The sequence below is a fragment of the Panthera tigris genome, chromosome D1 (genome assembly GCF_018350195.1).
Source record: "Panthera tigris isolate Pti1 chromosome D1, P.tigris_Pti1_mat1.1, whole genome shotgun sequence".
Lineage (NCBI taxonomy): Eukaryota > Metazoa > Chordata > Mammalia > Carnivora > Felidae > Panthera > Panthera tigris.
This window is the reverse complement of record NC_056669.1, coordinates 4,104,770-4,123,316: the sequence shown is the minus strand read 5'-3', so window position 1 is coordinate 4,123,316 and position 18,547 is coordinate 4,104,770. Positions and strand designations below refer to the sequence as shown.

The 18,547-nt window shown below is 40.3% G+C and overlaps 1 protein-coding gene across 5 annotated transcripts in view; it reads right to left on the bottom strand.

Annotated features, from left to right (window-relative positions):
* Window positions 1-578: 578 nt before the first annotated feature.
* GRIA4 (glutamate ionotropic receptor AMPA type subunit 4) overlaps window positions 579-18,547 on the bottom strand; it is a 247,428-nt gene continuing 229,459 nt past the window's right edge. For 2 of the 5 annotated variants that reach the window (XM_042958443.1, XM_042958449.1), the window contains 3 exons: window positions 7,585-7,699; window positions 5,241-5,375; window positions 579-884 (listed from right to left, as the gene is read on the bottom strand). In XM_042958443.1, the coding sequence (XP_042814377.1) occupies window positions 720-884; window positions 5,241-5,375; window positions 7,585-7,699 (415 nt within the window). In that variant the 3' untranslated portion in view covers window positions 579-719. Of the gene's footprint in view, window positions 885-5,240; window positions 5,376-7,584; window positions 7,700-13,697; window positions 13,813-18,547 lie in introns of those variants that run through there. The other 3 variants (XM_042958444.1, XM_042958445.1, XM_042958446.1) reach the window with 3 other exon arrangements.

Below are 18,547 nucleotides of genomic sequence, written 5' to 3'. Positions count from 1 at the left end.
CGGCAACGAGGAGGGGATCAACTTTTGTAAAAAAAAGTCTCTAGAGTTGATTACAGTGATGGCATTTATCTCAATTATTGCAATGTATTGTTCCCTAAGATGGTTAGAAAAAAGAATCATGTTGTCCTCTACTGAATTTACGTCGGTTAAAAAGCAAGCATGTTTCAGTATGTTTTCTCCAAAGTGAGTGTAAATACTTCCTTTAAATTTTCACAGGATTTACATGTGTGTTTATTATTTTCTTATCACAGTTTAGTGATTTGTTTTCTCAGCTGGAGTCTTCAACGGAACACGTGGGTGTTCTGGAGACAGGTTAGCAGGTTCATGGACTTCTCTAACTACTTGACCCCTTGCGGTGAAGACGGAGGCCTTTCTGAGAAAGGACTTCACAGTTTAATGCGCTAGCTCGCAAGTCTGATTAGTTTTTAAGTCCACTCCAGTGAAATTTGTTGCTGTTAATACGCCCATCCCAGCTCCCCCTCCCCCCCACCCCCACTCCCCGAGAAAACCTAAATTGTGAGTTTTCCTGATATAAAATCTGAGTTTGGGTTTCCGAGCTGAGCTCATGCACGCGTTGCTGCTGGACCGGTGGGAGCATCGGGACACGCCGCCCGCTCTGGCCCGGAGGCCTGGTCCGCGGCCCCTGCTCAGTGCGCGGGCTGCACTCCCGTCCGTCACCAGCACAGTTTGATTAAGGCACTCAATTATGTTTTTGGTTTTCATGGTAGGTCCGATGCAATGACAGCCAATCCCGAACTCTGTCTAATCGTAGTTCCCGTGTGTACCGCCTTGGGGCAGTCGGGCGTCAAAACGCGGCCGTTCTCACCCACGCTCCCAGTGATGGATAATCTGGCTTTGTTTCTTATGGCTTCAGAAAAGGTCAGCTGGGTGCATGGAAAGGAAAGAGAGAGAGTGTGCAGTGTTACAATGCTTCTGTTCCTTCGGCAACGTGAGACACAACAAACACCAAGATATCGATAATTAGACATCTGCATTTTTTCCAAGATTCTCTTTGGTCATATGAACACTATGCATGCCAGGGAAGGAACGGTCAGCTACCCCCAAGAATAAATCGGTCTCCAGTTTGTGGTCCTACCTGTTTCGGAACTAATTTTGAAATTTGGTTTGGCACATCTGGGCAAGACACGGCTTTTGCCTCCTGGCCCTCTAGAGCCCAGGACTTCTGGTCCAGCTCCCAGCCTTCCCTATGCTTGTTCATTGGTAATTGAGACTCTTGATTCTTGTCAGAAAATGTCTTTACGGTGCAGGCATTATCCTCAACACTTTGATGAGCTGCCTAGGCACACTGTATCTATCTATAGACTATTCTTGACACGTCTTCCTGTCTTGGGAACACAGATCCACAGACACTTCAATCATGGGGTACACATGACCCAGAACAGCTCGGTTAGTGACTTCAAGGTCCTCCTCTGCGTCTTCTGGAAGCTAATTCGTATTTTAGGAAGCTCTGAGTGCTTCAAGGAGGGTGCACAGAAAGGGGGCGTGTTTAGATTCCTCAGGAGCTGGCCTGGCTGAGGAACCTTGCAGCTTGAGGTTATGGGGTCAGGTTTCTGAAATCCTCATGAAATTCCTGTTCTCTGTCACATTAAGTCAGTAGCAGGTGACAATATTATGCAGAGGAGAAACAGGCAGTGTTGTGTATATCTAGTGACTGCTCATTCGTTGTCTTTGAATTTTTTTCTAGTGGCTGAATTTTAATGTTAAGTCCAGAGGACAATAAGGTAAAATGAGATGTTCCCTAAGTTTGTTATGGCTCATTATTTATTTCTCGTAACTTGTAACATATCTTAATTCCCTGTTGTGAATTTAAGTTTACCTGATTCTTTAGGAATTCTATCTTTATATTTATTCTGTCCTGGAACTTAATTATTAGAATAATTGTATATCAAATAGTAGGATTAATAATGGGAGTAGAAAATGGTGTAATGTAAAGGTTTAGGGATCAGATGCCCTGATAACGTCAAACTGTTAGTTAATGGCTTATTGATGAAAACCAAGGTCATTATCATAGCTCTTTAGAAGACAGTCTCAACAATTAATATGCATCTTCAAAATCAGAGGTCAGGATACAATCTCTACAGAAGCTGCTCATCACTAAATTAAAATAAACCAGGACCAGAGTTTGAATTTGTTTCCTCAGATTCCCTTCCGACATTTAACTTGAAGTAAAATAGAAAACTATTTTCAAAAGTCTACTGGTTTAGTTTTGTTTTCCTGTTTTTTGAAGAGGAAATACAGTTAATAAAAACGTGATATTTTGAAGGTTTTTTTTTTGTTTTTTTTTTGTTTTTTTTTCCAGAAGGCATTTGCTGTAAAATCTATTTTGGCTTCCTTTCTTTTCTTGATTGTCTTTGTGAAGAAAGGAACATATACAAACGGGAAAGATTCTATGTGCAGATTCAAGTAATCATCTATAGATTACTTCTCTATAGATTAGTGCAACTGAGTGGAATAATGTCTTTGAGACCTCCTTATTTTGTCTTTAAATCTTAGCATTCTTAGTTTTTCTTTTTAAAAATTTTTAATATTTATTTTTGAGAGGTGGGGAGGAGCAGAGAGAGAGGGAGACACAGAATCTGAAGCAGGCTCCAGGCTCTGAGCTGTCAGCAGAGCCTGACGTGGGGCTCCAGCTCATGAACCGTGAGATCATGATGTGAGCCAAAGTTGGATGCTTAATCGACTGAGCCACCCAGGTGCCCCTTAGCATTCTTAGTTTTTAGCATTATTGTTTCTTATACTTAAGTCTCCTAAGAAAGTTTTCCAATTTGAGCAGCCTCGATAGGTTCACAGCAAGCTGAATAAAATGTCATTTCTATTCAGCTTGCTGTGAACCTATCGAGGCTGCTCAAATTGGAAAACTTTCTTATGAATTTATACGTGGTCTGGGCCATTTTAGATTGTTGAGCCTCAAGGCTATGACCTTAATTGTATGTGTTCCCGGGAGGGGTAATCACTTTTAGAGTAAATATTCTACATACGGAAAGTTTCAGGTTTTGTTTTTGAGATTCTAGGACATTATTTAAATTATCAAAAATTTGCACAATTGTGGAAAATAGAGTTTTTGAAAGGAAAAAAGTACAATAAAAGCTCTTCAATCTTCTTGGTGCACATCATTTCATTTACCCTGGGTGCCATTAGGTCTTTTTAAAAATCATGGATACGAATGCTTTACTTTTATTTGAAATGTACTATTTCAGGCATGAGGCAATGGAGGCGAATCATTTGATAAGTTGTAATGCCAGGTTCCGACTACGTGTAAATTGTATGCACGTCACCTGGGAATTTTTATCTCTTTAGCAACTTCCCAGATTTTGTAATGAACTGGCATCTGTGTTTCTTTCTAGCATTTTCTAAGGTTCTTTTTCTTTTCTTTGCAACCCTTGCCTTGGACCTTGCTGATGGTTGGAATGTTTTTGCTATGCTAAAGAGAAGTCAGTTGTAATGAACTGGTAATAAAAAACCGAAACAAACCAAAACAAACAAATAAAAAAAACGCTTAATTGTAAGACATAAAATTCATTCCAGAATTAAATCCAAACAACTGACTCTGAAAACTTGTCAGGGATTGTTTCTCTCAGTTTGGGAAAATCTCTCCTCATTTGCATAATTAAGATATAAGCATTTCTATAATGGCCAAGAGACCTTGACATAATCATTGTTTGTTGTTTTGCGATCAGAAGGCAAACTCAAAACATTCTGATCTGAGTGAACTGAGGGTTTGTTCTTAATTCTTTCCATTCCAATTGGGAAAGAACCATTTGGGGCTTACGTATGTGTAGTTAATACTCAGTCATCCATCGATTTGTGGATTCTGGATAAAAACACATCTTGGGTAAAAGAGAATGGCTTTGTTCTTTGTTCTGATATACTAACAAAGTGTTTCAATAGCTTTTATATGAATAAATATCAAAATTAAGCATATTTATCTGTCAGCACCTCAGATGTACATCTTCTGAAAATTATATTGGGTGTTTGAGTCTCGGTGCATCAAACATGAATGTCTCTTGTGGGTTCACAGGCTCAACTGTCATTGGACACAGAGTGAGCAGCTGATTCAGTCGACTATCATCTATAATTTTAGAAAATGGGTCTTACAGACCTGATTTTAGGAAGAGTAGTAAATGCTGGCAGATCTTTTTTTTTTTTTTTTTTTTTTTTTTTTAAAAAACACCGTCTCTCCTTAGAGAAAGAATGTAGTGGACACTTAGATTCTTAAAAAAAGTATTGCCGTCTCCTACATTTCATTGACTATTCACAATTTTTTATTGTGGCACAATGAGAGGATGTGAATAACTGAGGCTGATCCGGCTTACTTGAAAGCAACTAAAGCGGGAGGAAAAAGAGGCCATAATTCACTGCAATTTTTATCTTTTCTGTCTCCTCACAAAGAACACATACATTGTTGGCATCTTTGATGGAGACGCTGCTGTCTTGCCTAAGCTGTATATCCACCTTAGTGATACTGTGGACCTAAAAGCTGAATTTTGTCTAATAAATATGAATTGTAGTCAATATCCTGACGATCCCTCCTACCTAAAGGTCTGGCTCAAGGTACTGTCAGATGAACAAACAGCAGAGTTGCACTCTTAAAAAATACAGAATATGGTTAATGCAAAACAAATCAGAATAGGAGCTAAGATTTTTGGGCACTTAACTCTGTGTTTGGAGTTGTTTCTAAAAAAAACAACAACATATAATCATGGAATAATAGGCAGCTGTCTAAGCTTTGATCATCTGAGACGTTTTTATGCTTATTTTGTTAGCAATTCTCCTAAAATTGGATTGTTCCACAGGAAACCCAGAACTAATTTCCATTTTCTCCCAAATTTGGGGGAGGAAATCCTGTTTTTGTCATTTTCCAGAGCAATCCTGGAGGTTTGTTTTTTTGTCTTTCTGACCCTTTCAATGCAGATATCTATTGGCAACATAAAGTTTCGAACGGTGCACCCGCAGCCAAAGAAAACCGAACCAACCACTTTGCACTGAAGTTTTCAAAAATATAAAGCTCTAATCGGAAGCAAGCAATATCACCACCGGACAGACAGGTCACAACACTGCGTTTACAGGATGCATCACCCACTCACTGTCGTCAGCCCTAAGTCCTACCCCTAAATTTTAATACTTTCGGTTCCATATACGTTGTAACCTTCTCTATAGGTTGCTAAATTCTGGGTACTGTGCGAGGAGGTTGGGTTAAAAGTCTGTGCACTGTTGGCCACCTTCATTCTCTTCGCTTCTGCCCTGGACTTGTAACAGAATTCTATCAAAGCCACCAGCATCGCCAAGCCCAAGCCGCCGACCAGAATGTAGAAAACGCCTGCGACGTTGCTCAGGCTCAAGGCGCTCGTCTTGTCCTGGGGGGAGGGGCGGATAAAGACATTTCAGTTAACCCTGCAAATGTCACACCCGGAAGGCAAAACAGCACATGACATCCAAACAGCCAATCAAAGCAAGTGCCTAACTGAACCTGAAAGTATTGACGTGTATAGATCACTGATGCAGGTGTATGGATGCAAGCATAAAGCTTACAGCTCTCAGAAGTGAAATGATGACGACTGCCAATGCAATCGCATGTAATTACATTCAGTAAAATTTGTGACATGTTATCATTGCTAAATATGCAGGAGAAAACCACCCCACTCAGCCAGAGAAAAGCGTTTATGTATTTACTCAGCGCGGCAGAGTGGGCTTATTATTAAGTTTGAAAATGGCGTGTTTATGACCCAATTACATGGGAAGGGGATTCTTCTGGTTTTCCTGCCATTACGTATACTTTGAACGTTTGAAATTTCCCTTGAATAAATCTCACTCCAGGTTTCCTACTTAAGGAACTACGGTATTTTAAGCTACCAGTTTCACATTTTCTTCATTGTTGCTCTACCAAATATATGGTCGTAATGTTCTGGGTCTGCACTATTTGTTTTTTCAGTCACAGGTGCATGGGAAATCTTAAATATCATATACTCTTTAGGAATAATTATATATGCATCACACTTAGGTAGCTTTTTACAAAAAAACCTTAAAAAATACATGAATTACCATGGCTAAGTGAGACATAAATTATTTTTCTATGGACAAATTGATAAGTATTCTTATGGATTGAAAAATAAGATTCTATTATTAATCAGTTAATACTTTAAACATCTTTTTCTCCAGAGCTTTTGTATACATACTATCTCATAAGCCATTTGGAGACAGTCAAGCGTATGATTGGAAGATACTAAAATCGTAACAAGAGTTCAGAATTTTTTTCATGAATTGTAAAAATGTCCATTATGTCACGTCATTGGAGGAAGTATTTTGGGCAGACTGCATACACGGTGTATGTTTTGTGCGAGATCTGATTCAGACACTTAAATAGTTTTCTTAGGGGAGTATTTAAGTCAAAAGATGTACTAGGTACATGGTCCGTTTAGCCGTGATATCAGCTGATTGGGCCACAAATTTAGAGTAACTTCATGTTAAAAATAATTGCTCATTAAGTATTTATGCTTCTCTGACTTTGCATGAGGATTGGAGAGAAGGATTTCATTATTTGGCCAAGCTTGTCTCGTTCCACTCTGGTTCAGAGGCAGGAAAACAAGTGGTGAAAACACAGGGATAAGCCCTGGAAAAGTATCAGTGAACATAGATACTTTGTCTCTCTCTTAAATGAATGGAGGCTCTCCTCTTTAAGCCGTTTACTTGTTTAATGTTTTAGAATAACTAATACATTTTTTTTCTTTGTAAAAGAAGATAAAGAAAAAAATAAGAAAAGATTTCAAGAATCTCCAATCATGGCTTTCGGGCACCCGTATTACAGTCTATTAATTTGTGCAGGTAACTGGATTCTCTGGTAAATTATTACAGTGTTCCCTTTAGAAAGAAACATTTCCTTTAGAATGTAACACTATTTTCATTCCTACTCCGCTGAATCAGGTCTACAGATCTCCTGCACTTGCACCAAAAAGAATTCATGAATAAGAGATCTTAACTTGATATTATTCACAAGTATCACTGACTTATTAAAATCATTTGGATAGACTCCCGGTCGGACAGTTCACCGCTCATCGGTCAGCACAAAACTGTAAGAGGGCCTCTTCAAACTAAAGTGGAATGCTTGGCAACACAGCGACCAAAGGCTGGCCTTCAGCATAATAATGTTTAGTGTTTACAATCTTTCTCAGGATGACTGCCGAGCAATTTCCCATTTCCTGCTTTGACAACCCCTGGGTTCCCGAAATCATTCACAGATTTCGTGGTGTTTGCCTCTGAAAACAAACAGGAACCGCAGCGGAAACACTACTTTCGCTCGTGGTTGTGGAATCTGAGAGCCACAGAAGGCATCTCGGCGTTTTGCATGGTTTTGCTGCCAATCGGAGTTTTCCGGGCAGCATTCCGGGTGGGGAGCAGGGCCTGGGCCTCTGGGGAGGCCGCCCCGGGGCCGGGATGCGCCCCAACGGCCTCTGCGCCCCGCAGGGTGGGCACAGGCGCCGGGTGCTGCCGTGTCCGCGTGTACAGTTGCCAAGCGCTCCCGTTTAGTGCCGTGGGGACCCGACGGGAGGCCCGAGCTGCAGGACTGACCTTGCTTCCCGAGTCCTTGGCTCCACATTCACCTTTATCGTACCACCATCTGTTTTTCAGCTTGTCTAAGACGCCTGCCTCACTGAGTTTCAAAACGGCAAGGTTTACAGGAGTTCTTCACGTGGAAAATAACATAAATAACATCATACATGTTATTTTATGTTATTCAAGTCAAACTACATCAGAACCGCACGGCAAAGTGACGGAGCGGAGGCCACAGCGGGTGCGGGGCGCGCCGGAGGCCCGGCTCCAGCCCCGGACGCAAAACTGGGGCCCTGCTCCATCGCTTTAGGTAACAGGCGCATGCTGCTAAGGGAGGATCTGTAAATAACACGTATGCAATTACTGTGAACCCAAAACTATTGGCCTGGCTCGCTTTGGCCTCGACGACCTTCCCCAGGCAAGGGTGGGAGTCGTTCGAAATCCAGCGGCCCCTCCCCGCCCCTTACCCCCCAAACCCCTTTCAGAATTAGTGGCCGTGGCTGCAGAGGGACGTGAACAGGAGCTACACTGCCCTGGCCTCACGCCTCACGACCCCGTGATTCAGTCTGTGGGATCTGACTTGACGCCCAGGACACCTGTGCTGTGTGCATCCTGGCCCGGACTTGAACCACGCTCATCGGGACCTACTGGGGGAGGACCAGGATGCAGGTGTCACTGACCAAGGGCTGGCTGCCCCGAGTAGAGGGCAGATGCCTACATCACTGACGTGGGAACCGGTGCCGGTACCTTCCTTCTAACTGCAGTATTGAATCTAAATAATATCGCCAGGAGCCGTGTTCCTCTACCTTGAGTCTATCGCCTTGATGTGCTGCAAATACAAAGGGAATGCACTTTAGGATGTACTCTGTGAACAGGGTATTACCAACAAACACATGACAGGTTAGGGGTAACCAAGATTTTTATGAACAAACTCGTCTCCTATAAAATGCCCCTCCTTTTGTACCATCAGTACTAACTGTTACATAAGGAGTCTCAAGGGAGAAAGGTCAGGCATCACTCAGGATCAGTGTTCCAAGGAATCTAAGACTTGCCCCAGGTGTCCCCGCCATGTTAACACCTCCGTGTGTATCAAATAAAGGGGACGGATGGCGAGCAGTAACTCCCTGCATCTCCCGATGTTATCGTTTCCGTGCTTGGTTGCTTTCTGTTTCTCTTTGCTTTTACAAACATTCAGAGACAGACTCATTCAGTTTCTCTTGACATTCCTAAGGCTGCCACGATCGTTTTCTCTGGCTCTGTCTCCTAACACCTCACTTCTTCTAGGAAATACTGAGTGCATTTGGAGAGGCACGGCCTGCGTTTATTTGATTACCAGGGGACTAATTCCATAAGCTTATCTGCACAAGGAGGCAATGCACTGATAATGATGGTGATGATGCCTGCTGATGCTGATGGAACCCTCACGACGTACCAGGAACTGTCAGAAGCATTTTACATGTTTGGATACTCTGATAACCCGTATCTTACGAATGAGGAAACCAAGGCACACAGAGATTAAATCATCTAGTCACACAGCTAGGAAGTAGCCGAATCAGGTGACTTCATAGCTTGTGCAGTTAAAAACACTAACAACACAACACTCAGGAAATGGAGTTTCTGGTTAATTGAGTTTTCTGATTAACAGGTAAGCCAAAACTCTTTTTTTTTAAAGTTCTGGAAAAAGTTTCTAAATTAATGTTTTTCTTTTCACCTGTTTTCTGAATAGGATTTCATTTTCATATCAATCTTGTAACGTCTTACAAGGTTCACTGTTCCATTTAAGAAGTAAAATGCATTTGCCATGTTCCTAGAAAATTATATTGTGTTTTGGATTAAAACCTATTATGGGTGTGATTTAACACTTTGTGCTAAAGGCTGACTTTGGGGGTGGGGCCGGATGAAGATTCTGGTAAACTGGGGTGCTTGGTTAATTTGGCCCCAATCTAGGTTTTACCACCTATACCCTCCCACCCCCGTTTATGATGATTACAAAACCCATGTCAGATTGCCTGATGAGCTGTGGACTCCAGAAGCCACAGCTCATTGGTCTTTGTAAGACCGTATTTACCAGGGTGTCTGACTCAGAGCGGGTGCTCTGTAAAGTTGCTATATTTATTTTGAATCGAGAGCAAGCTTTTTTGTTTAACTGATACTATAAGAGTTTTGAGGTCCCAGGCTGCTCACCAAGGCCGTTTTCACACCTGCACAGGTGCATGTAGGAGCCTATGCTGCACTTCGAGAATGGGGTTCTCTGGGAAGAGGAGGACTTCATGCTGAAAAGGGCAGGAACACAAAAGCAGAGTTTCCTTCCAGGGTCTTTGAGAAGGGACGACCTGGAGGTCCTGCTTTCCCGTTCCCCCTTAACTTTCCCTCTTGCCATTTTATTCCTTGTGCATTCACTCTCGGAGCCTGGTTTTAGAGAGTATGAGTAGGTTGGAACTGTGAAGTCGAGAAATTTATTATGAGCCAAACTTAAAGGTCAGCTGGTGGAATTTTGGACACTGACCAAGGCGTTCATTATTGGGGGATCCCTGGTTTTTGTCTGCCACAAGTTTTTTTTTTTTTTTTGCCTATGAATTTATATTTTTAGTAATAATCCCTTTATTGTTGGCATTGGCCTCTATGGTTATGGTGAAGGGGGGAACACCACTTATGACAAACTTTAAAGTCAGGAATGGGCTATAGCGTTCAAAGCGCCACATTAAAAATGGGTACCGTGTGATCTAACACAATTACTAAGAAAGACATCACTTGGTAATCACATTTACAAGATGATTTTTAGAGGAATATCCACATCCACGACTTAACCTATTTTTATATACACAGAGGAGAGATCAAGGCATAAAACAAACAGAAAAAGTCAGTAACTTTATAGATCATGAATGATGACAGGCGTTGCCAAAATTTTCAACTAGAACCAGGGTTAAATAACTCACCTTAAAATTGGATTCAAATTCTAGGTATGGTTTGTGCTCAGACTGAACCATATCAGATTAACTGAAGAGGAAAATGAGTTTTAGACATTGCAATGTTATTTTTAAATTGGTTCATTGTTAATTAGCAAACTTCTGTTATTTTATTCACAAGAATAAGGATGAATTTCTTATAATCATTAAAAACAGACCCCACCGCAATAATCAGTAAATTTTCCAACAAATGCATTAGCATCCCCCAAATTGTGCCTTTCTAACTTTTTTTTTTTTTTTTTTTTTTTTAAGATGCAGGACTTTTTTTTTCTTATTTCTTTTCTTAAATTTTTACCTTTCCATGTGAAGCCTCTGGGTTGAGGCTGCGGGATCAGGACTTCATGCTCTGGGAAGGGCCATCAGGTGAGTGGGGAGGCTAATTATTTCGCAGCCATGGGGTGTGAGTACAAGGTGCCACAGAGACTCTAAACGGTCCCGGGTGTGGGTTCTATTAAATGCTAAGTTCCTTGAGACAAAAGACAGTGCTAATTCTCTCTCTTGCCCAGAGCTACTGGCACATGGCCCCGTGAAAGCAGAAGGTTAATAATTTGCTCCTTAATGGAAGGCTGGAGATGTCCTCCGTGGTTATAATCCTGCAAATGACAGGTGGGTCACTTGTCTCCTCCAAGGGGGGTGGTCCCCCCTCCAAGGGGGGTGGTCTAAGCTTTTCCTCCTTCAGGTGAACCACTTCTAGAAAACCGAGTTTTCTCCTATCAAGAGCCTGTATTTGAAAATCCGAGAAGCGTGGATTCCGCCTACCTGTGCTGAGCCCTCTGAATGGGCACATTCCCTCCTGCACTCAAGGGGCCTCATTTACTTGTCGCTTCTGCTTTGGCTCGGCATGCAGCCCATGCAGCCCAGGCTTCGGAACCAGCTTGACTCCCCACCTGGGCACTTCTCCTCCTTATTCCGCCTCCTCTGAGGAAGACTGGGCTACACGGGAGGAATGAGGTCACTTTGAAAAGGAAACCGGTCACCAGGAGAAGGTACAAAACAAAAACGAAAAAGCAGCTGTCTCCTGGTCATTTGCTCTGGCCTAAGTTAGGTCAGGGGCGTTTAAAAAATCACGTTACATTTCAAGGTCAGAGTAGGGCGTTATTAACATTGAGACTGTAACCCCCTACTTGCTGAGTGATAAACGTTGTATCAGTATACAGCCTCTGCGAATGTTTTTAGGGTGAGAACAAAATTCCTGAAGGAAAACAAAACAAACTGTGACAGCATTTGGGGGGAACGTTTTATGTTAATTTTTACAACACTTTGGTAAGATTTCAAGTGAGGTTTTAGAATATCACTTTGCAGTTCCTGTATGGTGAAAGTAATGTATTGCCTACCTGTGGGAACAGCAGTGTGCTTTTGGAAACTAAAAGGTTAGATTTATATGTATTTTTTGACAACAAACATTTATTTAATGTCCACTGTATACCAAACAATCTGTGGTATACAAACATTAAAATCCAACTGAGCTCTCCAAACTCTTATTTCAATAAACGGACGTAACTTTTACTAAATGGATTTTCCCATTATGCACGTGTTTCTGTTCTGCTTATTTTTCTCTGGAAAGACTTTTTCATGGACACTAAAATAGGACTTTGTTATTCATTTTTGTAGAAAGTTTTACTTGTGAAGCAGTGTGATACTTCTATTGGAGAGTTAAAAAAAAAACAACAAAAAACTAAACCTTTGGGAGCAAAATTTTTCTGATGGACTAGAATATCTTTGCTTTTTATTTTTGGTGCTATCAGATTACATTTTCTTACACTTCTAATTTGCAAGGAAAGATAGTTCTTTGTGCAACTTGAAATAATTTCCTCTGCATATATGTATTTATTTACTTAGGTTTTTATGGAAGCTATCAAGTTGGGGCTCGAAAATATAAAAAGAGTTCATGTTCCTTGAGTAAACATATGGCATGGAGGAATCTTGCAGGGTAACCATCCCAGAGATGCCCCCAGGATTCTCCTACCTTTCTGCTCTTTCTCTCCGGAAGGATTCTTTCCCTGGACCAGGAAATGGGTGATCAAGGCTGGGTCCAGATGCCTCTCTGTGGCTAGAATAGTCACTTGACAAAGTTTAATCTCCCTCTTCCTGCTAGAGGGTTGGGGATTAGATGGGCAGAGACAAAGGAGCTAGATTTCAAAGTCTTTTCTGATCCAGAAAGAGGGGGAAGTTAGCGGCATTGGCAGAGAATGAGGTTACTAGCCATCCCAGCAGGCACTCTCTGAAAACAGAGCATTGTTCTAGGGGTTGGGTGGCCAATCGAGGGAATTTATACCCTAGTCAGGAAACAAGACAAGCAAGACTTCCCGTTTTGGGCAATTCTCTAGATTTTAAAAGAAAGACAAGAGTGCGTACTTTAAAATTTTCGAGATTCTTACGTGCCAATTGAAAGTATGTAAGAAGAGAAAATTCAGTCAGAATATTCCCAACTCTGGATTGGTTTCTTTAAGTCAATACATAGTGAAGAAGGTTCTGGCACACGAGTTGATCATTTCTGCTGCTGGCATACCTTTTTTCTCTTTAGACACCGCTTAGGAAAGAAAGCTGGAAATATGCCACGGAGGTAGTGAAGACAGAACCGAGTGGGACTTGTTTTTATAGCCTGATCATTTCGTAATTTCATCTACTTACGGGAGGCCAAAAATGTCGAGTTCACATGCCTATCCTTGATTTTTTACGTACCTTGATATTTAATGGAAACATGAGGGTTCTGGGTGGAGCAATGACCTCCTGGAAAGTATTCTATGGAGTCAAGCTATTGCTATTACTTAACACACGCTTTGTAGAAGGTCTAGTCTTTCAGTGGCGAAGGAAGCACACAGGCTTACCCTCTGTGTTCGCCCTGCTCCCTTCACTAAATTGCCCTTTACAAGACTTGATCCCTCCCTGCTTTGTAAGATGAGGTGCACAGGACTACAGCGTCTGCTCCATAACCTCTCTGAAGCCAGAGCCGTGTGGTGACTATTTCGGTTAGGCTGCTGAGCGTGTCCCCAAATTGGTCCCAGTTGCAAATATTTTTGCTTTGACAGTAATTGCATACTTAGGTTTCAAAGGGACTTGACTCGCCATTTCTGGCCGTGTCCAGAGACCCAAACCCTGTCTCCCAGCAGATGCACCTGTTACTGTACATACTGTTTACCCGCTTGTGGTGACATTGAGGCTGACCTTGGAGTCACCGCCCCCGCTGCCACACTCTCCTTTGTCGTACCACCATTTGTTTTTCAATTTGTCCAACAGGCCTTGTTCATTCAGTTTTAAAACTGCCAGGTTAACAGCATTTCTTGAAACGATAAAAGATATTTTGTAAGAAACTGCACAGCTGTTAAGATGTTAGCAGGAATGAGGACGTAAGCTCTTTTATAAGCTTCTCCCAGACGCTAAATAAACCTCTCATTTTGCCATCTTGCACCCCCCCTTCCACTGGAGTCCAAACCAAGGGCGATTGTAACTAATTTCAGAGGGGATCAAACATGTGCTGTTCAAGCTCAGACTTCATTTGTTGTCAGACCAGCGACAAGAGGTTTCTTTTTCGTTTTCTTTTGCGAAACAGCAATAAACTTGAATTTACTAGTAACTGAGAAAGAATGGTGTCTAAAATTCCTCTGCCTCTAAGAAGGCCAACAACCAAAAAGAGACTGAAATGAAAATTCATCCCCAGAAAGAGAAACATCACAGCATGAACAGATCAAAATGGCAGCCACTGATTTTTGTGAACTGATGTCCTGACAACCAAGAAAATGGCTTAATTATTATTCCCTTTATAGTCTGTGTGAGCTTAGTTTGTTCTATTCGTTGGCCCCTGAATCTAGGATTTGCATGTTACCTGGGCTACAAGTCAGGGGATATTCAAGAGAAAGGTAGCAGGAGACCTTTGGGAAAAGATCTTACATTTGAATTTTGTGCTGATTCTTAAAGGCTTTGGATGCTCTTTAGAAACCAGGATCCCACAGCCAATTTGACTGTTGACATTAAGTAATGAAACCCCAGGAAGTCCTCCTGCATGTGATGTGGACTTTGCACACAAACACTTGAGATTCGACTGCCCCTGTGGGTATCTCTATTGGGGAATGAGGGAGCAGATTGAAAAGATTCTCCAAAGGGATTACAGATGTGTCACGGACTTTTGCTTCCCAGGTACTTGGTTTCTTACTTGCTTTCAAGTTATAGTTTTTAAATGAGACATTATCTCTTTCAAGAGGTTTTCCCAGCATTTAATGACATTTCTGTTAAAGCAAAAGAGTGGCTTTATAGACTGAGCATTTGGGTTATGCTCTTTGATGAATGCTGAGTTTGGGGATTACTTAATACCAGATGAATTACAAACAAAAAAAAACAACCGCATATTAATGAACAGCACTTGAAAATTGATTTGCAAGTGAAATATCGGTTTGTGGACTAGTATAAAGTATCATGTATTTCACCATTATCAGCCTATTGAAGTGTTTGTTTTCTTAAAAAGGGTTTATAATATTTCACGTAAACAATGTTCATTTTCCAGGGTTGGGACAACTGATCCACTTGGAGAATAAACATTTCCCGTGAGTAAACTATACACTTTGAGGGTACTACTAACTTCGTGAGAGGGAGACTGCCATTTACAAAATGCAAAGTAAATAATCAGCTGTTCCCACATTCCCCAGTAAGTGCCACACTACTGGTGTAAAATAATTAATACACTTCCTAAAGTGGACACTGTCAGGTGGTTGGTTTAATCACCAAATAGACCAGACTGAAATTTAAGAAGGAATGAATATTCAGTGAAGAAAGAGAGACCTATTAAAAAATTTGGGGGGGGGGAGAAAGTAATTTTAATTTATTTTGTGTCTACAACAAATTAAGTTTGTCTTCCAATGATTTAAACTGAACTACTAAACTTTTTTGTTTTGGAGAAAATTATTTTTATAATCCACTTTATTTTACTCTTAAACACTCATATCATATTCATTTTATTGAAGTCATATCCCCATAATTTTATATGTTGGTTTAGACCATTCCTTTGATAAAACTGAAGTCATTTCATGAGAGGGTTATTTAACAGGGTTATATTAGCCATATCCAAAGACAGTTCCACAGCACAGGAGAAAACAAAAAGCAAAATAAAGGAATGGATAAGGAAAAAAAGCTTCACGTTGAGAAAACTGTCTGGAATAAAGTTTTCCACAAAATTATTCTATGACATTGTCTTTCTAATATCATCTAATAGGCCATGTAAAACCAGTTTAGTTTCACACTGCTATCCGTATGTGTGTGTATGTACATCTGTATTTGGTTAATGTAATACAGGTGACCAGTAGGTAAGTCACTGCCCAGTTCACAGCCGATCCACATGTTTTCCTCCCAGAAACATGTGGTCCCTTGACAAAGTCCACTTAACACTATGATATGTAAATTTACTTATCTTTAATGATGCATAGAAGGTAACTTATAATTAATATTCAGAAAGAAGTCTTTATGGATGATTCAAGATTGCTTTGCATATTCGAACTGCCTGTGTTCTACAAGTGTCTGACTACAGATGCAATTTCTTCGTATAACCACATAGGTCTAGCAGCCTCCTTAGATTGTCATTTAAACTGCAGCATTCACCACATATGTAAGGACCGTTTGAATATCTGTCCTACCTCATTTATGGAACACATTGCCTTTACACATTATTAATAATGAGCATCATCAAATGACTTAAAAAATACATAAAATGACATCACTCATTGGTGCTAGAATAGATTTAAAAGGTTGTTTTTTTTTTTTTTTATCTTGGCAAGAGAAAAGGGAACCCTGAAGGAGTAATTGTAAGCAACCTTAAGGAAATCCTAAGTAGTGGGATGAATGAGCGACTGAGAAAGCAGATCCTTGTGGCAGCATGTTTTATGGTTGCTTTGCCACCGCCTTCATACCTTTCGGACACAGATTTGAAAATCAATGTCAGAAACGTATATTAATGATATGGGATATTCTTGTCCTGATTAAACTTCAGAGAAGCTGAAATAGTGGTCTGTCAAGAAGATAAGACATAAAAGAAAAAGGTTGTGGGCTATTCCTTACATTAATGATTCCTTTGATTCTGTAAAATGCAGCTTTTACATGTAAACTCAAATAAATGGATTGTTTCCATTTAAAAGAAGAAACAGTAAGTGACCACATTCTTGCTGGATGTGTAAACCACAATCCATAGCCCAGGTGTGTTGGCAATGACCTGTTTATAGACTGAAGTAGGACTCAGGCAACTGACTTCTTGCCTCTGCCTTGAGTACCTCAGGGGAATTCTACATAAGAAAAACCCTTCTCCAAACAGCCTGTTTAATAAGAGTGAGATGATGGGGGACTTGATGCAGGGAGGAATGAAAATGCTCATGTAGCCAAACTCTAGGACCTCAGGAAAACTTCCCAAGGTTTTCACTCCTGAAATTTCCTTCAGTTGAGCTGCAGATTATGAAAACCCTCAGCTCACTGCCCTAGCATCTGGGACCCATTTTTGTTCATCAGACTCTCACGGAAACACCACACACAACAAAAGCTTTGCAACAGGAACCGACAAACCCAAACCTCTCCCGTCTAGTAATATTGGGAAAATTCATCCAGGGAACAGTAAGATTTTCCTGTTAAAAGCACGCTTAATTCAGGCTAAGACATCTATCTCTCACTGCACCCTTCCATAAATAATCTATCATTAAATTCTACAGGTTTGGATATGCTTTTATGCTTAATTTATGCGTTACTCATTACATTTACTTCTGGACCGTATTTGTTATAGTTTTTCTGTCAGTGAGGTTTCAAAATTTACATCTGACAAAATATTTACCTAATAAGAACAATTTTAAAGTTTAAGTTTAGGAAAGTATTTTTTATGATTTCCTGGATATAAGAATACTACTGTAAAGGACTGATATGTAAGCCCTAGACTTAGTCAATATCTGTACACAGGATATTTAAGGCATAAGCAGTTTGTAGAATAAATAGTTGGCAACATCATATTTAATCTGGTTAAAACAAACTCAATCCCATTTTACTTAATAGGATGGATATTTCCTTGTCGGTGATGAGATCAATGATGTATGGACAGTCTATTTGTCTAACCTGCTGTGTAATTTTGCTGGTGTTTCATTATTCTTATAGGAAAGGATCTATTAATGATACACACATGAGAAAGTCCTGTCACCTTTAGGCTTGTGCTCTCTTAACCAGAATGCTCTCTTCATACCAACCTCTCTCTCTCTTTCTCTATGTTTTGACATTTTATTTTTAAGTAATCTCTACACCCAACGTGGGACTTGAACTTACAATCCTGAGACCAAGAGTCACACACTCCACCGAATGAGCTGCCAGGGGCCCCTAAACTCTCTACCAAATTTAAATATCAGGTGTTCAAATGTCTAAAATATTTACCTGAATGATGCTAGGACACAGTTTTCATAGTCAGTCACCACAAATCTTAATATACTTAAAAAAAACTAAAAATCGTGTAAATCCATAAGAAATTATGTAAACAGATAAGAAAATCCCTTTAAAATCAGCAAAATCCCTTTAAAATCATTGGTAGATGATTTATGCAGAAAGACATATAAACCATACAAAAATAATTCAACTTAACCTGGAATTAAGCTGATGTGAATTCAGACAATTCTTTGCTAATTCAATTCTTGGCCACTCATGTCAGGAAAGATAAAAGTAAAGATGATGTTCAGTATAGTCAGGGATTTTATAAGATGTGCGTCCTAAACCACTGATGAGAGAATTTAAAAACTAAGAGGGAAATAAGATGGTTTTATACAATAAAAGCTTGAACACAATTCCTGTTCTTGGAAATTATTGATAATGTTGATAATAACATTAATTGATTAATATTAATGTAATTGGTTAATAAGAATTCTCCTTTGAGGTATCAATTCTAGTAAGTTTATCAACAATGCTGATAAAGGGGCTGAATAAATCTCATAGTATATTTCTGTAGCAAAACATTGAAAGCAATGTACACGCCCAAGAGGAGGGGAGGATTAAGTAGATTTGGGGGTATAACG